The sequence below is a fragment of the Xenopus tropicalis genome, chromosome 4 (genome assembly GCF_000004195.4).
Source record: "Xenopus tropicalis strain Nigerian chromosome 4, UCB_Xtro_10.0, whole genome shotgun sequence".
NCBI lineage: Eukaryota > Metazoa > Chordata > Amphibia > Anura > Pipidae > Xenopus > Xenopus tropicalis.
This window is the reverse complement of record NC_030680.2, coordinates 2117058-2143419: the sequence shown is the minus strand read 5'-3', so window position 1 is coordinate 2143419 and position 26362 is coordinate 2117058. Positions and strand designations below refer to the sequence as shown.

Genomic DNA, 26362 nt, shown 5'->3' with positions numbered 1-26362 from the left:
AACTCTTTTTCCTGACTATTAGCTATATATGTGTTTCCTCAGGAAACATGGCGGCTAATGAAGATTACCAGTCTCTGGTCGAGGGTGTTGGTTCTCTGGATTTCACTGGGGAGGCAGATCCGTGCAAGCTGCTGCTGACAGGAGACTGTGCATTCCCGGTGCTGGTGTCGCCCAGACAAGACGTGCTCATCGCTGCCTCTCGCTATGGGAAAGGGAAAATGGTGGTTATGGCCCATTGGAGATATCTCAACAGGCATGAGTTTAAGGGCTTTCTGAATAACACTGTATGTTGGCTGAGTCCGGATTCAGAAGCCAACGTTGGGGTACATAATACATTAAAGGCATTAGCGCGTATTCTTTCTGAATCTGGGTACAAAGTCCATACCACTTCCACCCTGACCCAGGGCCTGAGTGTGTTCTGCACTGATGGATACGATGACCAACAAGCCGAGGAGATCATCTCATTCGTGCGAGAGGGAGGAGGCCTGCTGATTGGGGCTCAGGCTTGGGACTGGGCCAACAACCATAAAGAGGATAATGTCCTGCACCATTTCCCAGGGAACAAAATCGTATCTGTTTGTGGGGTGCACTTCACCAGTGACTACGGAGAGAAAGGAGATTTCTGTGTGACTAAAAATATGCCTCAGGCTCCAATTAATTCAAAGTGAGTATCTATCTATTTATCTGCCTGTCTGTCTGTCTATATCTATCTATCTATCTATCTATCATCTGTCTGTGTGTCTATCATTCTCTATGATATTAAACAAATGACAAACAACACCAGAATGTTTAGGCAAAACAGGGAATTCACAGCTGTGTATACAACTTATGTGAAATTTTAGTCCAAATGGGAACCAAAATGTCGGCATGAGTAGAACATACTGTTTTGGCTAAGTAAATATTTTTCTGAGTGTTGCTGGTCATTTCTTTAAAAAGAAAAAAAACTTGAAAAAATTATATATATACTAATAATCTAAGATGTGGTCATAAATAACTGTCTAAAATGCTAAAATTACTATAAGCACTTATTAATTTTTTTGAGTTTACATCCTTGTTAAGTTTTGTACTTATCTAGTATAACCGGTAGCATGGTCAGCTGATTGGTTGCTGTGGGTAAACCTTTAAAGGGACACTAAACCCAACCGTAAAGCTGCCCCACTACGCCGCCTAGTTCTCTATTGAAGTTGATGAAAAACATAATTACACATGGAAACCAATTCACCAATGAGAATTCTACTGACTGAAAACTTCATTATAGATGCAGGAGAAGTGACCAATGAGAATGCTGATTCCCTGTGTCAGGCCCCTTGCTGGTACCTTACATATAGAGATAATGATGGCATTTTCCCCTCATTATATGGCACAGGAATCAGACATGGGGATAAAGGGACAGACTTGTTCAGTGCTGGGAAACTGTGCTTATTGCTCCCAACTCCAATTGCAGGAACAGAGAACAGGGAGCCGGATTTACTCACATCAGCTGGGATTCTCATTGGGGGATTCTTTTGCATTTCTGCCAATGCGGGCCCTAGAGAGCTGGGAAAGTTTTATTGGGCAATATTGCTTTAAGAATCCAACCCTGATGTTGCTGGACTACAGCTCCCAGCATGCCTCACCCTTCATTATATGTTACATTATTCTGGGATTTGTAGTCCGGCAACAGCTGAGTAACGTTTGGTTGAGCAGCGCTGGGTAGCAGGGTTTAGTTTCCCTTTAAGACTTTGTAACCCTATCCTCACCACTTCTGGCACTTTTGACAGTGTTACACTCCAAGTGTGGCGCTTACCTGATGGCACGGGACAAACCTGAATCACTCCGCAGTGGTATTGGGAGAGACTGGGTACCTGGTACTTACTAGCGCAGCGCCACCTAGTGGGATCCGGGAGTGCACCTACGGGGGCCCCACTAGGAACAATAATAATGCACACACAGTACTTGATAAATGAAATAACTTTTATCTGAAATAAAGGGGAAACTAATACATATAACACTCCTATCAAAGTGGCAATAAGGGCCTTATTAACTGCCCCTGCCCGCGCAAGCTGTCTCACTAACTATGTACAGTCCTTTAGCTCAGTCCAAAGGAAAGTTTATATACTGTAAATCTTCAAGCGCTCCTTTATTAGTTTCACTTTAACTATACTCACTCCAGGGATCTCTTTGGGCAATTCACACAGAATCTTCAGGCGAGTCCAGCACTCACAGCCATGCAGTGCGACTACTAGCCCCTTTAGCTACTCAGATGGGCTCCCCCTGCAGGCGAGTCCGGCACCTACAGCCATGCAGTGAGACTACTAGCCCCTTTAGCTACTCAGATGGGCTCCCCCTGCAGGCGAGTCCAGCACCTACAGACATGCAGTGCGACTACTAGCCCCTTTAGCTACTCAGATGGGCTCCCCCTGCAGGCGAGTCCAGCACCTACAGCCATGCAGTGAGACTACTAGCCCCTTTAGCTACTCAGATGGGATTCCCCTGCAGGTGTTTTTCCTCCAGTCAGGACTCCTCACAGGATCTCTGTCTCTCCAGGTACAGGGTCTGCCTTCCCTGTACCAGCCTGTTCCAAAGGCCAGCTTCTTGTTATTCTGCTCCTCTCTCTGAGCCCACGTGCAGCTTCTGGAGCTCTGGGACTTTCTGTCTCCTCCCTCTGACTTCCTCTCCCAGGCTGCTTTGCAACTTCCTGCAGCCCTGAGCTTGCTGTTCACCTTGTTGCTAGGCAGCAGCTCACAGCACAAAGTCTCAGTGCTGCCCCCTACAGGGAACAGCAGCAGGAGGGGGGTAAGTGCAGGGACCCAGCACTACCTCCCTACATTCTCCCCCTGCTTGAATGGGCAACGTCCTCGCTTGCCCTTTCTCACCATTCTTATTCTCCCTAACCTTTGGGGGAGATACACAGGGGAAAGCTTTCTCACTAACTGCCCTGACACTTCCCCTGCCTGAAGGTCTACGCATTCCCAGGCCCAGTCTCTTACTTTTATTGGGGGTGCCAGAGTGCTCAGAGACCATCCTCGTGCCACAGGATTTCTCTTCACAAATATCCACTTCACATGGGAAAGATGTCACATATACATCAGTGAAGTCTTCATTCCGTCCCCAGTCACAGGTGTGGGAAGTATGACCGTACCAACCACAGGTGTAACACCTCACCTGATTACGTCTCTTCCGATACCTCTTTTGGGGTGGCTTCCTCACATCACAACTATATGAAATAACTTCTGTAGCTGCAGCATTTTCACGTTGTGTCGGACAGTGTGGGGATATATGGCCCAACCAGCCACAACGGAAGCACTTTGGTGGGTCACCGCGAGCACCCCCTGCTTTAGGAAATGAAGAGGGTCTAGACATAGTTGACCCCTCTTCCTTTTCGGACACACGAGCCTTGAGCTGAGCAACCTGTTTTTTTAACTCAGCAATCTCTTCCGCTTTCTGCGAATCACTGGATGTCCTTTCTGAACCACGACTTTTCTTCTCTCGTCGCAGAACATTAACTTCCTCCTTTCGGATCTCACGGATCAGCTCCTGATAAGTTGGTTCTTTCTTTCCTCTGTAGAAAGATCTCAACATCACAGCTGTGGGGTCCATAGATAAAGCCCCTCTGAATAACTGTTGTAGCCTCATAGAATCAACACGATCGGTAGCAATGATTCTTCGGCAAACAAGTAATTTTAGCATTTGCTGCAGTCGCTTCAAGTACTCAGACAGATTCTCTTTTTCTTTCTGCATGCAAGACTGAAATTTGTACAACATTTCAATTTCATCTTCCACCGGTCCATATGTATCTTCCAGTACTTCTATCAACTTCTCAGGACCATCTTGTGGGCACACCTCTCGGTGGAGCTTAATTAGGTCCAATGCAGGCCCTCGCAAACTCTCTTGGATCTTGCGACATAAAGCAGGGCCAGAGCCAGGCCAATCGGTAATAGCAACCAAAGCAGCATCTCTCCAGGCCTCAAAGGTCTCTTCACCTGGAGGAGTAGGTTCCATACCTGAGAATATTTTTAGTCTCTTATAATTTCCATTGTATGCCAGCTGTCTCAAATTCTCACCGACTTGGGCCAAGACTTCCACCAGCTGAGCTGCCTCAACAACATCACTTAGAGGTCGGCTCCTCCCAGCAGAGTTCAAGCTTTCACATGATGCAGTGTATTTCAACTTTGTCTCAGGTATCACATCAAACAGTCTTTTAGTCACTGGACTGTGACCAGCAGCAGGTATCTGTGGGGTGCCACTGCACAGGGGATTTGGGTTCTCCAGATCGCCTCCCACTTCATCCTCACTGTCACTAAGTTCCTTCTCCTCAGGGACATCCGGTAAGACAATTTGCCAGTAACCATGGTCTTCCGCCTGTACACCACGTGCACATGTTTCTCTGTTAATCTCACCAGGACTATCCACAAGCACATTTAAGAGGATGCCATCTGGGTCTCGTCGCGAAGCTACCACTCTAGGTCTATAAATAGATCCATCTGCATTTAGGATCTTGTAAATAAATTCCTCTTTTGTTTTTGGTATCATAGGGCCCACTACAGCAGTCTTTTTTGGGTTTAGGCCCAAACTCTTGCACCAGTCCAGAACACTCTGGGGACTCTCAGTAGATGACGCCATCTTGTTTCACTTTCTGTGCAACCAGGTCCCAGCCGACTCTCAGCAGTGCCTCCAAAATGTAACCCTATCCTCACCACTTCTGGCACTTTTGACAGTGTTACACTCCACGTGTGGCGCTTACCTGATGGCACGGGACAAACCTGAATCACTCCGCAGTGGTATTGGGAGAGACTGGGTACCTGGTACTTATTAGCGCAGCGCCACCTAGTGGGAGTGCACCTATGGGGGCCCCACTAGGAACAATAATAATTCACACACAGTACTTGATAAACGAAATAACTTTTATCTGAAATAAAGGGGAAACTAATACATATAACACTCCTATCAAAGTGGCAATAAGGGCCTTACTAACTGCCCCTGCCCGCGCAAGCTGTCTCACTAACTATGTACAGTCCTTTAGCTCAGTCCAAAGGAAAGTTTATATACTGTAAATCTTCAAGCGCTCCTTTATTAGTTTCACTTTAACTATACTCACTCCAGGGATCTCTTTGGGCGATTCACACAGAATCTTGAGGCGAGTCCAGCACTCACAGCAGTGCGACTACTAGCCCCTTTAGCTACTCAGATGGGCTCCCCCTGCAGGCGAGTCCGGCACCTACAGCCATGCAGTGAGACTACTAGCCCCTTTAGCTACTCAGATGGGCTCCCCCTGCAGGCGAGTCCGGCACCTACAGCCATGCAGTGCGACTACTAGCCCCTTTAGCTACTCAGATGGGATTCCCCTGCAGGTGTTTGTTCCCCCAGTCAGGACCCTCACAGGATCTCTGTCTCTCCAGGTAGAGGGTCTGCCTTCCCTGTACCAGCCTGTTCCAAAGGCCAGCTTCTCTTTGTGCTGCTCCTCTCTCTGAGCCCACGTGCAGCTTCTGGAGCTCTGGGACTTTCTGTCTCCTCCCACTGACTTCCTCTCCCAGGCTGCTTTGCAACTTCCGGCAGCCCTGAGCTTGCTGTTCACCTTGTTGCTAGGCAGCAGCTCACAGCACAAAGTCTCAGTGCTGCCCCCTACAGGGAACAGCAGCAGGAGGGGGGGGGTAAGTGCAGGGACCCAGCACTACCTCCCTACAACTTCTTATTACATTTCTCCCATCATTTTGGTCATGGGATGCACTTAAGAAGTTTGTAGCATGTTGAGAACTGTACTTCAGCAACATCATTAAATTTTTTTCCCCCAATCTCCACAGCCAACTGCTGCTTTAAAAAGCAAAATAATCCTCCAATGAGAATCCCAGCTGAAGTCTGTACTCACTCTCTCTCTCTCAAATCAAATCAAATGAGCTTTATTGGCAGGACCAAATACATTTTAGCATTGCCAAAGCAGGTATAGGGTGTAATGGGTGGGGTTAGGGGGTCAGTATATTGAAAGAGGGGGGGTGGGGATATGGGGTCAGTATATGGGAACAGGGGAAAGTCCTGTCTCTCTCAGTCTATGACAGTCAGTTACGTATTGTGGTGCCATTGTTACTGTCGGTGCCTCTTCTCCCAGTAGGATGTGGAGTTTTCTCTCCTTCTATAGATGGGAAGTCTGGGATGTGATGGGACAGTCTCTGGCAGTGGGTGTCTCTCAGGGCTGAGTATTTGGGTCTCTGGCAGTGGGTGTCTCTCAGTGCTGAGTATTTGGGTCTCTGGCAGTGGGTGTCTCTCAGGGCTGAGTATTTGGGTCTCTGGCAGTGGGTGTCTCTCAGTGCTGAGTATTTGGCTCTCTGGCAGTGGGTGTCTCTCAGTGCTGAGTATTTGGGTCTCTGGCAGTGGGTGTCTCAGGGCTGAGTATTTGGGTCTCTGGCAGTGGGTGTCTCAGGGCTGAGTATTTGGGTCTCTGGCAGTGGGTGTCTCTCAGGGCTGAGTATTTGGCTCTCTGGCAGTGGGTGTCTCTCAGTGCTGAGTATTTGGGTCTCTGGTAGTGGGTGTCTCTCAGTGCTGAGTATTTGGGTCTCTGGCAGTGGGTGTCTCTCAGGGCTGAGTATTTGGGTCTCTGGCAGTGGGTGTCTCTCAGTGCTGAGTATTTGGGTCTCTGGCAGTGGGTGTCTCTCAGGGCTGAGTATTTGGGTCTCTGGCAGTGGGTGTCTCTCAGGGCTGAGTATTTGGGTCTCTGGCAGTGGGCGTCTCTCAGTGCTGAGTATTTGGGTCTCTGGCAGTGGGGTGTCTCTCAGGGCTGAGTATTTGGCTCTCTGGCAGTGGGTGTCTCTCAGTGCTGAGTATTTGGGTCTCTGGCAGTGGGTGTCTCTCAGTGCTGAGTATTTGGGTCTCTGGCAGTGGGCGTCTCTCAGTGCTGAGTATTTGGGTCTCTGGCAGTGGGCGTCTCTCAGTGCTGAGTATTTGGGTCTCTGGCAGTGGGTGTCTCTCAGTGCTGAGTATTTGGGTCTCTGGCAGTGGGTGTCTCTCAGTGCTGAGTATTTGGGTCTCTGGCAGTGGGTGTCTCTCAGGGCTGAGTATTTGGGTCTCTGGCAGTGGGTGTCTCTCAGGGCTGAGTATTTGGGTCTCTGGCAGTGGGTGTCTCTCAGGGCTGAGTATTTGGGTCTCTGGCAGTGGGTGTCTCTCAGTGCTGAGTATTTGGGTCTCTGGCAGTGGGTGTCTCTCAGGGCTGAGTATTTGGGTCTCTGGCAGTGGGTGTCTCTCAGTGCTGAGTATTTGGCTCTCTGGCAGTGGGTGTCTCTCAGTGCTGAGTATTTGGGTCTCTGGCAGTGGGTGTCTCAGGGCTGAGTATTTGGGTCTCTGGCAGTGGGTGTCTCAGGGCTGAGTATTTGGGTCTCTGGCAGTGGGTGTCTCTCAGGGCTGAGTATTTGGCTCTCTGGCAGTGGGTGTCTCTCAGTGCTGAGTATTTGGGTCTCTGGTAGTGGGTGTCTCTCAGTGCTGAGTATTTGGGTCTCTGGCAGTGGGTGTCTCTCAGGGCTGAGTATTTGGGTCTCTGGCAGTGGGTGTCTCTCAGTGCTGAGTATTTGGGTCTCTGGCAGTGGGTGTCTCTCAGGGCTGAGTATTTGGGTCTCTGGCAGTGGGTGTCTCTCAGGGCTGAGTATTTGGGTCTCTGGCAGTGGGCGTCTCTCAGTGCTGAGTATTTGGGTCTCTGGCAGTGGGTGTCTCTCAGTGCTGAGTATTTGGGTCTCTGGCAGTGGGCGTCTCTCAGTGCTGAGTATTTGGGTCTCTGGCAGTGGGTGTCTCTCAGTGCTGAGTATTTGGGTCTCTGGCAGTGGGTGTCTCTCAGTGCTGAGTATTTGGGTCTCTGGCAGTGGGTGTCTCTCAGTGCTGAGTATTTGGGTCTCTGGCAGTGGGTGTCTCTCAGGGCTGAGTATTTGGGTCTCTGGCAGTGGTTGTCTCTCAGGGCTGAGTATTTGGGTCTCTGGCAGTGGGTGTCTCTCAGTGCTGAGTATTTGGGGCAGTGTAGCAGGAAGTGGGTCTCATCCTCCACTGCCCCCTGGTCACATGACTGGCACAGCCGGCTCTCCCTGGGCCTGTAGGTCTGTCGGTGCTGACCCAGTTCAATTTCCAGGCTGTGGGCACTCAGTCTGTACTGGCTCAGGATCTGTCTGTCTTTGGGCTTCTGTAGCCTTTCCAGGTATGGGGCCCGTCTGTATTCCCTCCCTAGTGATTGGTAGATCGTAAGCTTCTGGGAGTTTGCTATCTCTTCCCTCCAATCACAGATATATTGCTCTTTAGACTGGTTTATTGTTTGTTTTACTTGGCCTTTAGTCAGTGGGTGGGAGGCTTGGGTGGGCAGGGTGCTGATGAGTTGTTTCAGGGCACAAGGCTTTCCCTGGGTCTCATTGTGCAACAAGGCTTTATGGGGGTAGGTCCTGGGGTTGCTGTTGTGTAGGTGTGCCCAGTATGAGAGCGCCCCCTGCTGTATGGCAAACAGTAGGGGAATCTGCCCAGCTCAGCCCGACAGGCACTGTTTGGGGGGCTCGGGGGGGTGTGTAGGTGTGCCCAGTATGAGAGCGCCCTCTTCTGTATGGCAAACAGTAGGGGAATCTGCCCAGCTCAGCCCAACAGGCACAGTTTGGGGGGCTCCGGGGGGGTGTAGGTGCCCAGTATGAGAGTGCCCCCTGCTGTATGGCAAACAGTAGGGGGAATCTGCCCAGCTCAGCCCGACAGGCACTGTTTGGGGGGCTCGGGGGGACCTGGAGAAGGTGCTTGCAGAATTCCAGATGGAATATTTCTGTTGGGCTAGAGTCCCATTTGGGTGGGTCTGGGTAGGTGATCGGACCCCACACTCTGCTGCCGTAGAGAAGGATTGGGGCAATGACACTGTCAGAGAGTTTAAGCCAGACTCTTACTGGGGGTTTAAGGGGGTACAGGTGCCTCCTGATGGCATATAAGGTTCTGCACGCCTTGTCTTTTAGAGCAGCTACTGCTGGTTTAAAGCTTCCTGATTGGCTGATTTCTAGGCCAAGGTATGTATACCTGTCAGTGTGACTTAGTGCGAGGTTGTTTAGTAGGAAAGAGGGTGTTTGGCTTTGTTTACTGTTCTTCTTCTGGAAAACCATGATTTTTGTTTTCTTTGGGTTGATGGGCAGTGCCCAGGTTGTACTGTACTTCTCCAGTACTGCCAGCTTGGCCTGTAGGCCGCTCTCTGTTGGAGACAGGAGTAGGAGATCATGGGCATACAGCAGGAACCCCCCCTCAGTGCCATGTAGGCTCAGTCCTGGTGCTGGGGAGGCATACAGCAGGAACCCCCCCTCAGTGCCATGTAGGCTCAGTCCCGGTGCTGGGGGGGCTAAAGCTGCTGCTGGGTTGGCCTGTAGGCCGCTCTCTGTTGGAGACAGGAGTAGGAGCCCATCGGCATACAGCAGGAACCCCCCCTCAGTACCATGTAGGCTCAGTCCTGGTGTTGGAGAGGCATACAGCAGGAACCCCCCCTCAGTGCCATGTAGGCTCAGTCCTGGTGCTGGGGAGGCATACAGCAGGAACCCCCCTCAGTGCCATGTAGGCTCAGTCCTGGTGTTGGGGAGGCATACAGCAGGAACCCCCCCTCAGTGCCATGTAGGCTCAGTCCTGGTGCTGGGGAGGCATACAGCAGGAACCCCCCCTGAGTGCCATGTAGGCTCAGTCCCGGTGCTGGGGAGGCATACAGCAGGAACCCCCCCTCAGTGCCATGTAGGCTCAGTCCTGGTGCTGGGGAGGCATACAGCAGGAACCCCCCCTCAGTGCTATGTAGGCTCAGTCCTGGGGAGGCATACAGCAGGAACCCCCCCTCAGTGCCATGTAGGCTCAGTCCTGGGGAGGCATACAGCAGGAACCCCCCCTCAGTGCCATGTAGGCTCAGTCCTGGGGAGGCATACAGCAGGAACCCCCCCTCAGTTCCATGTAGGCTCAGTCCTGGTGCTGGGGGGCATACAGCAGGAAACCCCCCCTCAGTGCCATGTAGGCTCAGTCCTGGTGCTGGGGGCATACAGCAGGAACCCCCCCTCAGTGCCATGTAGGCTCAGTCCTGGTGCTGGGGAGGCATACAGCAGGAACCCCCCTCAGTGCCATGTAGGCTCAGTCCTGGTGCTGGGGAGGCATACAGCAGGAACCCCCCTCAGTGCCATGTAGGCTCAGTCCTGGTGCTGGGGAGGCATACAGCAGGAACCCCCCTCAGTGCCATGTAGGCTCAGTCCTGGTGTTGGGGAGGCATACAGCAGGAACCCCCCCTCAGTGCCATGTAGGCTCAGTCCTGGTGCTGGGGAGGCATACAGCAGGAACCCCCCCTCAGTGCCATATAGGCTCAGTCCTGGTGTTGGGGAGGCATACAGCAGGAACCCCCCTCAGTGCCATGTAGGCTCAGTCCTGGTGCTGGGGAGGCATACAGCAGGAACTCCCCCTGAGTGCCATGTAGGCTCAGTCCCGGTGCTGGGGAGGCATACAGCAGGAACCCCCCCTCAGTGCCATGTAGGCTCAGTCCCGGTGCTGGGGAGGCATACAGCAGGAACCCCCCCTCAGTGCCATGTAGGCTCAGTCCTGGTGCTGGGGAGGCATACAGCAGGAACCCCCCCTCAGTGCTATGTAGGCTCAGTCCTGGGGAGGCATACAGCAGGAACCCCCCCTCAGTGCCATGTAGGCTCAGTCCTGGGGAGGCATACAGCAGGAACCCCCCCTCAGTTCCATGTAGGCTCAGTCCTGGTGCTGGGGGGCATACAGCAGGAACCCCCCCTCAGTGCCATGTAGGCTCAGTCCTGGTGCTGGGGGGCATACAGCAGGAACCCCCCCTCAGTGCCATGTAGGCTCAGTCCTGGTGCTGGGGAGGCATACAGCAGGAACCCCCCTCAGTGCCATGTAGGCTCAGTCCTGGTGCTGGGGAGGCATACAGCAGGAACCCCCCTCAGTGCCATGTAGGCTCAGTCCTGGTGTTGGGGAGGCATACAGCAGGAACCCCCCCTCAGTGCCATGTAGGCTCAGTCCTGGTGCTGGGGAGGCATACAACAGGAACCCCCCTCAGTGCCATGTAGGCTCAGTCCTGGTGCTGGGGAGGAATCTAAGGCTGCTGCCAGCTCATTAATGTATATGTTAAAGAGAGTTGGACTCAGGCTGCAGCCCTGTCTGACCCCTCGGCCCTGCCGGAACCACTCACTTCTCTTCCCATTCACCTTGATGCTGCATTGGTTCCCAGTATATGAGCTCTTTATGCCTTCCCCCCTATCCCACTCTCCAGCAGTCTCAGGAATAGGCCGGGGTGCCACACTGAGTCCCCCCTATCCCACTCTCCAGCAGTCTCAGGAATAGGCCGGGGTGCCACACTGAGTCCCCCCTATCCCACTCTCCAGCAGTCTCAGGAATAGGCCGGGGTGCCACACTGAGTCTCCCCTATCCCACTCTCCAGCAGTCTCAGGAATAGGTCGGGGTGCCACACTGAGTCAAAGGCCTTTTTGAAGTCCACAAAACAGGCAAATATTTTTCCTTGTTTCGTATTGTGGACATGATCTCTGATGAGGCTCTGCAGGGTGTAGGTCTGTGGTGCGGGGGTTTGGCAGGAACTGCACAAACACCATTCAGGACACTGCGCTGATGTAGAACATTTCTTTTACCAGAGAGATACCTTTTTGGGCTATTGTGCTGAGACAGTGAGACACTTAAGCCTAAAGATGGACAAAGAGACACAGTTAGTAACAAGGATAATGATTGGCTGCCATGGGACCAGCCCCATGTAGGAAAAAATGGTTAAATGGCAACATTTTTGTACTTGACTTTGTTCCCTCACGTCCTCACGAGCATTTAGGCCGTATGAGCTATTATTTAATACTCTGTATTGTAATACTCTGTATTAATGTATACCTCTAATAAAGCTGTCTGGTTAATATCCTTTGTGAAACTGAATGATTCAGGTCAGGCCCAGGGGGAACTTCAGGCCCAGGCTCGATTGGAGTATTTATTTAAATCCAAGAGTGACTTACTCACTGTGGGCAAGAATCATATATCCCTAGTGGAGGATCATAGGAGTATAGATACTATGAGCCATTATAGAACTATGACATTTATAGAATTACTGCGACATTTATGGGGGCTATGTCACGGTCCTGTGGTTCTGATTGTCACAAGAGGATGGATTGTCTCAGCTCTCGGTAAGTAAGTTTCTTTTTGTAACTTGGGATAGAGTGGTACCACAAGGTTCCAACCCAGTGGGGATAACATTAGTCTTGAGAATAATGTATCTCAAAGTACTGTTTCGCCAGGCAGCACAGAAGCTTTTATAACCCAACTCTTGTTAACTTTTCCTTTTGTAACCCATTGTCTGTTATATGTTTTAATAATAATAAGTGGCTGGCCATTTAATAGAAATGAAAGTTGAGGACAGTCTGGTTACTGTATCCCAATAATAAAGTTGATTTATTAAAACAGGGAAGATAACAAGTAAATTACTGCAACAGTAACTCCCTAGTGTGTCTCCTTTCCCTCTTAGTAGCAACTACCTGTCACAGCTACTAAACACCAGAAAATCCCCTCCCATAGACAATAATGAGAATTGCCTCTGCTAAAACACAAGTAGAGACAGTTAGCAGTAAATTATCAGCATTGTCTATTTTAGTAGCTACAACAAGTAGTTGCTTCTTGTAGCTCAGTTTGTCTTCACCCTAGTAATGGCATCATTATCTCTATATGTAAGGTACCAGCAAGGGGCCTGACACAGGGAATCAGCATTCTCATTGGTCACTTCTTCTGCATCTATAATGAAGGGAAAATGCCATCATTATCTCTATATGTAAGGTACCAGCAAGGGGCCTGACACAGGGAATCAGCATTCTCATTGGTCACTTCTTCTGCATCTATAATGAAGGGAAAATGCCATCATTATCTCTATATGTAAGGTACCAGCAAGGGGCCTGACACAGGGAATCAGCATTCTCATTGGTCACTTCTTCTGCATCTATAATGAAGGGAAAATGCCATCATTATCTCTATATGTAAGGTACCAGCAAGGGGCCTGACACAGGGAATCAGCATTCTCATTGGTCACTTCTTCTGCATCTATAATGAAGGGAAAATGCCATCATTATCTCTATATGTAAGGTACCAGCAAGGGGCCTGACACAGGGAATCAGCATTCTCATTGGTCACTTCTTCTGCATCTATAATGAAGGGAAAATGCCATCATTATCTCTATATGTAAGGTACCAGCAAGGGGCCTGACACAGGGAATCAGCATTCTCATTGGTCACTTCTTCTGCATCTATAATGAAGGGAAAATGCCATCATTATCTCTATATGTAAGGTACCAGCAAGGGGCCTGGGAATCAGCATTCTCATTGGTCACTTCTTTTGCATCTATAATGAAGTTATCAGTAGAATTCTCACTGAATTTTCTTGCATCTATAATTATGTTTTTTGGCAACTTCTATAACAGAACTAGGGGGCGCCATGGGGCAGCATCATGGCTGGGTTTACAACTTTTTTCACAATTTTTTCATTGATATATATATGCTAATTTGATTGTATTCTTTAATGGGTCACTTATAGGATATACATTAGTTATTGGTTAAGTTTCATTTGCAGCTAATGCTGGGTGGGACATGTGACATCTTGCATTCTGCTGGGGCCGTTTCCCAGTCACCATGTTCTTTTCTCCATGCTAATGATTCCTAACACCTCTGTATTCTTTCTCTCTCGCACAGTTATAACTTCTCAGCTGAGCAGAAGTCCCTTCTGAATGGAGTTTCTCAGTTGGACATCAGTGGGCCAAGTGTCCCTTCAGATCTTCTCTTGCATGGAGCTTTGTCCTTCCCAGTTGGGCTGAGTGAAGGCAACCAATGTTTTGTTGGCGCTGTGTATTATGGGAAAGGGCGTGTGGTTGTAGTCACACATGAAAGTTACCTCACCAAACCAGAGCTGAAACAATTGATCCTTAATGCCATATCTTGGCTGGACATCGGCCACCAGAGAAGAATTGCTGTTCATGACAATCTGAGAAACTTTGCTAAGGTTTTGCAGAAGGAAAACATCCCCTGTATCAAGGTATCAGGTATAGTCCCCAAGCTCAGTGTCTACTGCTGTGATTCCTACCGTGATACTGAAGCAAAGGGAATCCATCAGTTTGTTGCAGAGGGGGGAGGACTTCTTATTGCTGGCCATGCCTGGTGGTGGTCCTATCAGAATCCTACCTTAGATGCCCTTACCCACTACCCTGGTAACAAAATACTGAACCAGTTTGGCATTAGCATTCTGGCTAGCACTGTCCCTCGGGGCATCTATAGGGCAATTGTGCCAGGTGAAGCCACTGAACAGTATCACTTCCTCAGAGCCCTCCGTCAGTTAGAGGCTGAGCTGCAGAAGGTTACAGAACTGCCCCCTCCCTTTTGCACCCGGGTAACTAAGCTCATGAGAGATGTCACCGCTTTTCTGAGACTCCCAGCCAGTCCTATCATCCGCTCCATTCAGAGCCAGTTGGTAGAAATGATAAAGACGTATATACCCAATGCCAGTGAGATGTGGCCCATAAGTAACTGCTCCAAGGAAGATTTGCTCCTGCGTTTGGCCCATGAATCCTATAATGTGACCCACGTGTGTGATGAATCCAATATCCTGGAGACGGAACCTTCAATCACTGTTAATATCGATGCCACAAACCCAGGTAATGTCTGATTCAGCAAAGCACCTTAAATGTACAGCAGCTCTGTATAGATAGAGAGCTGGGAAAGTTTTATTGTGCAATATTGCTTTAAGAATACAACCCTGATGTTGCTGGACTACAGCTCCCAGCATGCCTCACCCTTCATTATATGTTACATTATTCTGGGATTTGTAGTCCGGCAACAGCTGAGTAACGTTTGGTTGAGCCGCGCTGTGCCACAGGGTTTAGTTTCCCTTTAACTTAGTAATTCAGCTCAGCCTATCCGAGAGCAAAGAACAATACCACAATTAACTCCTTAGGTTGGGGAAGTTGCAACATAGATGTTTTTATTTGCCTAGTTCTTTTATGAGACTCTTTAAGTGCGACTTTTCTCTGTCCCAGGGGGCGACGCCTGGAGAAGCACCGGCCTGTACTTGGCTCCCAGAAAGGCAGCAGTTCTTGAGTTCCCGGTCTCGGTGGTGCAGCAAGGCTTCTGGGTAATGAGGAAAAGAAGGAAATTGCTATGCGGCTGATTTAAAGGCCCGCATTGGCAGCATTGAAATGCAAAAGAATCCCCCAATGAGAATCCCAGCTGATGTGAGTAAATCCGGCTCCCTGTTCTCTGTTCCTGCAATTGGAGTTGGGAGCAATAAGCACAGTTTCCCAGCACTGAACAAGTCTGTCCCTTTATCCCCATGTCTGATTCCTGTGCCATATAATGACGGGAAAATGCCATCATTATCTCTATATGTAAGGTACCAGCAAGGGGCCTGACACAGGGAATCAGCATTCTCATTGGTCACTTCTTCTGCATCTATAATGAAGGGAAAATGCCATCATTATCTCTATATGTAAGGTACCAGCAGGGGGCCTGACACAGTGCTGGGATTCTAATTGGTCAATTTTCTTGCATATAAATATATAATATTTTCTTCAACCCCTATAGAGAACTAGGGGGATCTAAACATGAATCCTGGAGGGATTCCCATAAAAGATACCGGCCAAATGATCCCATTGGCTCAGAGACACAGGTGTATCAGGGATACAGGTACATATAAACTAGTGCTGCCCTATTATACACATTGGGTTACAGCACATCATATACACACTGCCCTCAACCTAGAAAAGTATTACTGTATTTTCTAAACAAGAAAAGCTTTTGGATCCTACCATTCTACAAAAACCTTTAACATTCATTTTAAGATAGATAGATAGATAGATAAACAAACAAACAAATAAATAAATAAATAAATTATAGCACAAACATCACACTTTTCAAAGCAAGGCATTGCTGAGCAGACTGGGGGTTCCAAGCAGACTGGGGGTTCCATGCAGACTGGGGGTTCCATGCAGACTGGGGGTGCCATACACAGCCTGTTTATAATAGTGAGACACAAACATAGTGTTTGTGCAGAGGTTCCCCTGTACATGTTGTTCTGCCTATACACCTACTGCCACAGTTTGGCCTCTCCCCGTGTGTAATGCACACACACCCCCATCTGTCTGTTTTATATATAGATGCTTTGGGCCCCTTAGGATGGGTCCCCTTTAGACAGGCATCAGAGGGTTGCCTAATGGGATATGGACAGCTAAGGGTGGTCCTAGCTGTTTGTGTGTAAAAAGGGAGTTTCCCTGTAGCTCTAATAGCAACCACTAGGTGACAGTGTGCTGCAGTATAAAATGGCATGGCACACATGTTGTGTAAGGTCTTTTGTCCTGGGACCCCACCTCTAAGGCAGAGGTTAGCTACAGGCTTGAGAGAGAGAGAGATTCTGTTATAGTCACTCTAGGAGTGAGAGACGAGACAGATATAATTTAGAAAAGGCAGACTGAAGCCCCAACAGGAGATCAATGAGGTTAAGACCTCCCGGCATTACTAGCCGGAGTTCAGGTACACTAAGTATGGATCCTCAACTGCCTGGTAAGCAACTAGAGATGTAGCGAACTGTTCACCGGCGAATTAATTCGCACGAACATCGGGTGTTCGCAAGTTCACAAGTTGGCAAACTTTTAGCGATGTTCGCAATTTGGGTTCGCCTTAGCTGGCACCAAATTTTGACCTCTCACCCCAGAGCCAGCAGATACATGGCAGCCAATCAGGCAGCTCTCCCTCCTGGACCACTCCCTTCCATATATAAACCGAAACCCAGCAGCCATTTTACATTCTGCCTGTGTGTGCTTGATGAGTTAGCATAGGGAGAGAGCTGTGCAGGGGTTTGAGGGACAGTTTAGGTAGCTTTGCTGACTAGTAATCTACTTTCTACTGCTCTGTATGTAGCTGCTGTGGGCAGCTGTCCTGCTGATCATCTGCTATAACCCAATAGTCCTTGTAAGGACTGCTTTTATTTTCTGATTACTGTTACTCTTCTTTTCATTGTGTACTGCAGCTCCATCTGTGTGTGTTGGGGACTGGTGTGCTACTCATAGTAGTTCACCACCAGCACCAACCAGAGATCACTTTTTTTATTATTATTATTATTTTTTTTTTTTAAATTTATCTTACTGTTTTTAATGTGTCCAGTGCTGTTTGCTGAGTGACGTTTTTCCACCAGCAATAATATATTCTGTATCCACTACTGTATACGTTGCCATTGCAGAACTTGTTGCCCAGTTGCCTTGTTGCCTGGGAAGGAACATAGTGTTTGTGCAGAGGTTCCCCTGTACATGTTGTTCTGCCTATACACCTACTGGCACAGTTTGGCCTCTCCCCGTGTGTAATGCACACACACCCCCATGCAACTGCTTCATAAACACAGGAGCTTGTCTATAGGACAGAAGAGGTAATGTGTTTCCGCCAATGTGGTGTTGATCGTATGTACTAAGTGCCCTACAGGAGGAATGTACATTGGAGAAACAGGGCAAAAACTGCGCACAAGGATGAACCATCACAGACATAAGATCAAGACCAAAGCGAGTGATTACACCAGTGGGACAGCCCTTCTGCAATCAGGGCCACAGGCTTCAGGGCATGAAGGGGATAAATCTAAAAGGGTTAGGAAGATCTATGAATTCAAATGTATGGAGTTATTCAGCACATTAAATCTTGCCCCAAGCTCAAAGTGCCAGAGCAGGACTTCAGTTATTTAGGGAGCAGCCAGACAGGACTGTGATTGGTTGGCCTGTATGCATGTAGGGAACAGGCAGAGACTAGAGCAAGCAGGCAGGGGAAAGAAGAATATTGTGAGTCGCTCCCTAAGCTCAGTGACATCAGCCAAGAGCAGACTGAGCATGTGCAGTAGTTGGGCAAAAGATGGAGAGCTACTGGGGGCATCTTCAGGGGCATGGGGCTTTATTTCTATAGAGCTTTGGTGCTGTTGGGCTGGTACAGGGGCTCAAAACACATTTTTTTTAGGCTTAAGTTTCCCCAACACAACAAACAAGTGAGGATTCCCTGTCCTCATTTGCATGCAAAATAGCAGGAATCCTGGGAAGGAATCCAATTTGTAATCCTAAAATTTCCATTTTCATGGAATACCCAAAAGGATGAATCTGCTTTTTAAAGGCAAACTAATGCCTAAAAATAAGATTAATAGAAATGCTGTTTTTTTTTATTTATTGCGGTACCAGCCACATGTGTAGCTGTATATAATACAGTAATAGTGCAAGACTTTAGAGTTTGCCGCACCATCTTAGTTATTATTAGGCCATCTTTTTGCACATGCTCAGTGTGCCCTGGGCAGCTAATGAGCAACTTTTGAGGTTTTTCCAAATTTTAAAACTCAAAAGTAATTGGCAATTAAATAAATCTCAGAATCTTCAGAAGCTAAAATTCCAATTAATACATTTTGCAGCAAAAAACTTAAATGCTGAAACAGCAGGTAATTCTGAATTTACTGATGTTTCATGGGCCTCAGACTTACATCTAAAATATCATTAATTATTTGTCTCTCTCCTTTTTTATGCCTATTTATTTTATGTCTGGTAATGGGATGGGATGTAAACTCATAATGCTGCCCCACTGCGCCCCCTAGTGTTGCTATAGAATTTGCAAAAACATAATTATAGATGCAAGAAAATTCCCCAATGAGAATTCTACTGATAAATAACTTCATTATAAATGCAGAAGAAGTGACCAATGAGAATGCTGATTCCCTGTGTCAGGCCCCTTGCTGGTACCTTACACATAGAGCATAGGCAGAGGGTGACTTTTTTTGTTTGGGGAGGCTAAAGATGGCCCATACACAGACTGACCTACAGCTAATGTGACACTTAGTGGATTCGCTGCTGGTGTAAAAAATTAATTTCCCAACTACCTCTTGCTGTTCCCACTGACTCCCAGGGATACTGTGCAAAAGCGCGGGTGGGGGGATTTTTTTAACCCTAAAATGCTTAGGATGTAAAAGCATTCATACGTGCACTTCTGTGAGGGGTTCTCTATACATTTGTGTTTGTGATCAGTTAGCTTCAAGGGGTAGTTTACCTTTAAATTAACTTTTAATATGAGGTAGACATTGATATTCTGAGACAATTTGCAATTGGTCCTCTTTTATTTCTAATGGTTTTTTGGTTATTTAGCTTATTGTTCAGCAGCTCTCCATTTGGTATTTTAGCAGCTATCTGGTTTCTAGGGTCTTATTTACCAGGTAGTGGTTTAAACAAGAGATGGGAATATGAATAGTTAAGGGGCCTGCATGGAAAAATAAAACTGTAGCCTCACAGAGCAATACTTTTTGGTCAGTGACCCTCATTTAAAAGCTGGAAAGAGGCAGAAGCGAAAGGCAAATTATTCAAAAACTAAAAAATTAACTAGGAAGACCAATTGCAAAGTTGCTAGGAATAGGCCATTCTATAACATACTACAAGTTAACTTAAAAGTGAACCACTCTTTTAGATGTGTTTAAGTTAGCTTTATAGAGAGAGAGGCAGCAGGTACTGACACCCCAGGCACATTATATACAGTGAGACACAGTCTGTATATACAAAACCAGCACATTATATACAGTGAGACGCAGTCTTTATATACAAAACCAGCACATTATATACAGTGAGACGCAGTCTTCATATACAAAACCAGCACATTACATGCCATGAGGAGCAGTGGGTACTGACACCCCAGGCACATTATATACAGTGAGACGCAGTCTGTATATACAAAACCAGCACATTATATACAGTGAGACGCAGTCTTTATATACAAAACCAGCACATTACATGCCATGAGGAGCAGTGGGTACTGACACCCCAGGCACATTATATACAGTGAGAAGCAGTCTTTATATACAAAACCAGCACATTATATACAGTGAGATGCAGTCTTTATATACAAAACCAGCACATTATATACAGTGAGACGCAGTCTTTATATACAAAACCAGCACATTATATACAGTGAGACGCAGTCTTTATATACAAAACCAGCACATTACATGCCATGAGGAGCAGTGGGTACAGACACCCCAGGCACATTATATACAGTGAGACGCAGTCTGTATATACAAAACCAGCACATTATATACAGTGAGATGCAGTCTTTATATACAAAACCAGCACATTACATGCCATGAGGAGCAGTGGGTACTGACACCCCAGGCACATTATATACAGTGAGACGCAGTCTTTATATACAAAACCAGCACATTATATGCCATGAGGAGCAGTGGGTACTGATGGCAGATATTCAGGCCCTGGCACAACACTGGCACTGATACATCGCATTGGCTCCACTGTAACTAACTAGAAATGAAAAAAATGACAAAAGTAAAGGAAAAATAGAAAGTGCAAAAAACCATAACAAATTTATAAAAGCACAATGAGCTTTGTCAGGGGGAAAGTTAACTTACCCTCCATCTGTTAGGGTAGGGGATAGGGATATTATAGATGTCAGGTGACAAAAAACAATTTAATTTCAGCTAGTGGGTCAGTCTTTAGAACATATACAGTACAATACCTGTGTATAGTACCTGTGTACAGTGCCTGTGTACAGTGCCTGTGTATAGTACCTGTGTATAGTACCTGTGTACAGTGCCTGTGTATAGTGCCTGTGTATAGTACCTGTGTACAGTGCCTGTGTATAGTACCTGGGTATAGTACCTGTGTACAGTGCCTGTGTACAGTGCCTGTGTATAGTACCTGTGTACAGTACCTGCGTACAGTGCCTACGTACAGTGCCTGCATACAGTACCCGCGTACAGTGCCCGCGTACAGTGCCCGCGTACAGTGCCCGCGTACAGTGCCCGGGTATAGTGCCCGGGTATAGTGCCTGCGTATAGTGCCTGCGTATAGTGCCTGGGTATAGTGCCTGGGTATAGTGCCTGTGTATAGTGCCTGGGTATAGTGCCTGCGTATAGTACCTGGGTATAGTGCCTGCGTATAGTGCCTGGGTATAGTGCCTGCGTATAGTGCCTGGGTATAGTGCCTGTGTATAGTGCCTGGGTATAGTGCCTGCGTATAGTACCTGGGTATAGTGCCTGCGTATAGTACCTGGGTATAGTCCCTGGGTATAGTGCCTGTGTATAGTACCTGTGTATAGTGCCTGTGTATAGTGCCTGCGTATAGTGCCTGCGTATAGTGCCTGCGTATAGTGCCTGCGTATAGTGCCTGCGTATAGTGCCTGGGTATAGTGCCTGGGTATAGTACCTGGGTATAGTGCCTGGGTATAGTGCCTGGGTATAGTGCCTGGGTATAGTGCCTGCGTAAAGTGCCTGGGTATAGTGCCTGGGTATAGTGCCTGGGTACAGTACCTGCGTATAGTGCCTGCGTATAGTGCCTGGGTATAGTGCCTGCGTATAGTGCCTGCGTATAGTGCCTGCGTATAGTGCCTGGGTATAGTGCCTGGGTATAGTGCCTGGGTATAGTGCCTGGGTATAGTGCCTGCGTATAGTGCCTGCGTATAGTGCCTGCGTATAGTGCCTGGGTATAGTGCCTGCGTATAGTACCTGGGTATAGTGCCTGCGTATAGTACCTGGGTATAGTGCCTGCGTATAGTACCTGGGTATAGTGCCTGCGTATAGTGCCTGGGTATAGTACCTGGGTATAGTGCCTGCGTATAGTACCTGGGTATAGTGCCTGCGTATAGTGCCTGGGTATAGTGCCTGGGTATAGTGCCTGCGTATAGTACCTGGGTATAGTGCCTGGGTATAGTGCCTGCGTATAGTGCCTGGGTATAGTGCCTGGGTATAGTGCCTGGGTATAGTGCCTGGGTATAGTGCCTGCGTATAGTACCTGGGTATAGTGCCTGCGTATAGTACCTGGGTATAGTGCCTGGGTATAGTACCTGTGTATAGTGCCTGGGTATAGTGCCTGGGTATAGTGCCTGGGTATAGTGCCTGTGTATAGTACCTGGGTATAGTACCTGGGTATAGTACCTGGGTATAGTGCCTGGGTATAGTGCCTGGGTATAGTGCCTGGGTATAGTGCCTGCGTATAGTACCTGGGTATAGTGCCTGTGGGATGAAAACTGCAGCAAAAGTTCAAAGTTGATTCTTGGGTAAAGTTTACAGTCTGCAGATTCTTCTTTTTTTAGTCTACAATTCTGCACTGCCTCCAGTTTGCAAAATATCCCGATCCCTGTCTGCATTTGCGCCTTGATTGGTCAATTTTTCTGCCTGTCAAGAAAGCTGTGCTCTGATGGAGAATCCACAAGAAGAAAGATCCAATCAGAGCACAGCTGATTTCTGCAGAACCTGGAGAAGATTTGCAGGGCAGTGCAGAAACGGAGCCAGGTTTTAAGGTGCCAAAGCAGGTTTGGGGAGGCTTAGCCTCTAGCCTTATTGAAAATCCGCCTATGATATAGAGATAGTGATGCCATTTTTCCCGTCATTATATGGCACAGGAATCAGACATGGGGATAAAGGGACAGACTTGTTCAGTGCTGGGAAACTGTGCTTATTGCTCCCAACTCCAATTGCAGGAACAGAGAACAGGGAGCCGGATTTACTCACATCAGCTGGGATTCTCATTGGAGGATTCTTTTGCATTTCTGCCAATGCGGGCCCTAGAGAGCTGGGAAAGTTTTATTGGGCAATATTGCTTTAAGAATCCAACCCTGATGTTGCTGGACTACAGCTCCCAGCATGCCTCACCCTTCATTATATGTTACTTCTCATATCCTCATATTTTACAACAGGGGGCACTTTATTATAATATATAAGTTGCAGTGAGTCACGACAGACATTACATCACTAAGTTCTGTTTATAAGGATATAATTTAGAGTTTAGTCCCATAGGAAAATGACCAAACTGTATATTTTATATATATATATATATAACTATTGTGTTGGCTGTTAATCCCAGGTGCAGGTCGGCTGTCAGACAGATGATCTGAGTGATAAAGAAAAGCTTCATCGAGCTCCAGTCGTTGTTCGAAAAATCCACGTTGATTGCCAGAAAGTCGCAGTGTCCAGTTTGTGGGGGGGCCTCCTGTACATCATTGTGAGAGCCGACAGCAAGTTGGGTCCCATCCCTGTCAGGGTGTATGGGGCAGAACCAGCCCCGGTCTATATAAAAGGTAATGTCTGTCTGTCTAACATGGAGCTTACAAGGACACTAAAGCCTAAAAAAGAATATGGCTAGAAATGTTTAGCTGTGGGGTTTAAGCCCCTGTACCAGCCCAACGGCACCAAAGCTCTATAGAAATAAAGCCCCATGCCCCTGAAGATGCCCACAGTAGCTCTCCATCTTTTGCCCAACTACTGCACATGCTCAGTCTGCTCTTGGCTGATGTCACTGAGCTTAGGGAGCGACTCACAATATTCTTCTTTCCCCTGCCTGCTTGCTCTAGTCTCTGCCTGTTCCCTACATGCATACAGGCCAACCAATCACAGTCCTGTCTGGCACTTTGAGCTTTGGGCGAGACTTTAGCTGAATCCTTATTGGGTGACTTTTCTTTCCCCCTTGTAATGACCCCAAATGCTGAGCTGTGTTAGTGTTTCCCCCTCACATAACCTGGGGGTTCAACTGCAGAATAAATATATACGGGGGGTGGAGCCATACACACGTACAGGGCTTGGGGAGGGGACCATAAATACTTTATATTCTTAATTAAACAGTGGAGATTCCGGCACTGACTGGTTATTATACAGAGACACAAACTGTGCCAAACATTCAAGTCATTCTGCTGATACAAACAGCCCCCCTGGGAATACATTTCCCCCATTACAAAGGTCTCTCTGTATATAATATAGTGATATATGCACCTTATGGTCTCCCCAATGTACAGAGCATTATTGGCTTTAGTTGTGGGGATACAAACCAATCACTTCTGTCACAGTGTTTATGAAGCAGTTGCATGGGGGTGTGTGTGCATTACACACGGGGAGAGGCCAAACTGTGCCAGTAGGTGTATAGGCAGAACAACATGTACAGGGGAACCTCTGCACAAACACTATGTTCCTTCCCAGGATGCAAAGTGACTGACACTGAGCTCAGAGTTTGTGTCTCACTATTATAAACAGGCTGTGTATGGAACCCCCAGTCTGCATGGAACCCCCAGTCTGTATGGAACCCCCAGTCTGCTCATCTTCACCAGTGTAATGTAATTGAATGGGTTTTTTTTTCCCAAAAATAATAATATAAAAAAACAAACAAACAAACAAAAAAAAACTCATCTGCCTTTTGGCTAGGATCAAGTGCAGTATCAAAAGAGAAACACTTGGCTCTCTGGCCATTAGGTGCCAGGCAGAAGCTGGATGAAAGTGGAGGAGCTGGGTTCCCATTAGGGAAGAGCTGCCGGCTTATTTTTAGTCGGGGGCTTTGCACATGCTCCTTCTGCCCAATCATGTTTCACTTCCTTTGCCCCAGCCATTAGGCGGGTGGGAAGTATTTTTCTTTTTTTACTTTCCGGCCGCTAGCTGGCGCCTTACCAAGCCAATTAATGGCATTGCACCCACATACAGTGGTGTGAAAAACTATTTGCCCCCTTCCTGATTTCTTATTCTTTTGCATGTTTGTCACACTTAAATGTTTCTGCTCATCAAAAACCGTTAACTATTAGTCAAAGATAACATAATTGAACACAAAATGCAGTTTTTAAATGAAGGTTTACGTTATTAAGGGAGAAAAAAAACTCCAAATCTACATGGCCCTGTGTGAAAAAGTGATTGCCCCCCTTGTTAAAAAATAACTTAACTGTGGTTTATCAATTTCAATTTTCAATTTCAATATCAATTTCTGTAGTCACCCCCAGGCCTGATTACTGCCACACCTGTTTCAATCAAGAAATCACTTAAATAGGAGCTACCTGACACAGAGAAGTAGACCAAAAGCACCTCAAAAGCTACACATCATGCCAAGATCCAAAGAAATTCAGGAACAAATGAGAACAAAAGTAATTGAGATCTATCAGTCTGGTAAAGGTTATAAAGCCATTTCTAAAGCTTTGGGACTCCAGCGAACCACAGTGAGAGCCATTATCCACAAATGGCAAAAACATGGAACAGTGGTGAACCTTCCCAGGAGTGGCCGGCCGACCAAAATTACCCCAAGAGCGTAGAGACAACTCATCCGAGGGGCCACAAAAGACCCCAGGACAACATCTAAAGAACTGCAGGCCTCACTTGCCTCAATTAAGGTCAGTGTTCACGACTCCACCATAAGAAAGAGACTGGGCAAAAACGGCCTGCATGGCAGATTTCCAAGGCGCAAACCACTTTTAAGCAAAAAGAACATTACAATTTTGCTAAAAAACATCTCAATGATTGCCAAGACTTTTGAGAAAATACCTTGTGGACCGACGAGACAAAAGTTGAACTTTTTGGAAGGTGCGTGTCCCGTTACATCTGGCGTAAAAGTAACACAGCATTTCAGAAAAAGAACATCATACCAACAGTAAAATATGGTGGTGGTAGTGTGATGGTCTGGGGTTGTTTTGCTGCTTCAGGACCTGGAAGGCTTGCTGTGATAGATGGAACCATGAATTCTACTGTCTACCAAAAAATCCTGAAGGAGAATGTCCGGCCATCTGTTCGTCAACTCAAGCTGAAGCGATCTTGGGTGCTGCAGCAGGACAATGACCCAAAACACACCAGCAAATCCACCTCTGAATGGCTGAAGAAAAACAAAATGAAGACTTTGGAGTGGCCTAGTCAAAGTCCTGACCTGAATCCTATTGAGATGTTGTGGCATGACCTTAAAAAGGCGGTTCATGCTAGAAAACCCTCAAATAAAGCTGAATTACAACAATTCTGCAAAGATGAGTGGGCCAAAATTCCTCCAGAGCGCTGTAAAAGACTCGTTGCAAGTTATCGCAAACGCTTGATTGCAGTTATTGCTGCTAAGGGTGGCCCAACCAGTTATTAGGTTCAGGGGGCAATTACTTTTTCACACAGGGCCATGTAGGTTTGGATTTTTTTTCTCCTTAAATAATAAAAACCCTCATTTAAAAACTGCATTTTGTGTTTACTTGTGTTATCTTTGACTAATAGTTAAATGTGTTTGATGATCAGAAACATTTTGTGTGACAAACATGCAAAAGAATAAGAAATCAGGAAGGGGGCAAATAGTTTTTCACACCACTGTACTTCTGCACCTGTTTTTGTGTTTGATTTGTGCCCCCTGGATGGGTGTCATAGTTCTTTGGGTTTGACCCCAGACCAAGACATACAGACTCCCCCCTAGCTGCAAGGCAAAGGGGAGTCCAATGACCTGGGGGGCTCACCCTAGCTTCGGCACTGGTGGATCTACCCACCCATGCTGTCTGTTGGCGGATGCCTGGACACATGAGCTTTGGAGGCCTTTGGGTAGGACTCACTGGCAATGATTCAATATCATCTGTATCAGTTTAATATCTGATAGTGCCATAGTGACATTTGGAAGCCT

The 26362-nt window shown here is 47.3% G+C and overlaps 1 protein-coding gene across 1 annotated transcript in view; it reads left to right on the top strand.

Annotated features, from left to right (window-relative positions):
* LOC100485132 (TRPM8 channel-associated factor homolog) overlaps positions 1-26362 on the top strand; it is a 59688-nt gene that overhangs the window by 21797 nt on the left and 11529 nt on the right. The window contains exons 3-6 of the mRNA XM_031900346.1: positions 43-664; positions 13674-14629; positions 15011-15105; positions 22841-23054. Coding sequence (XP_031756206.1) covers positions 43-664; positions 13674-14629; positions 15011-15105; positions 22841-23054 — 1887 coding nt within the window. The remainder of the gene's footprint in view (positions 1-42; positions 665-13673; positions 14630-15010; positions 15106-22840; positions 23055-26362) is intronic.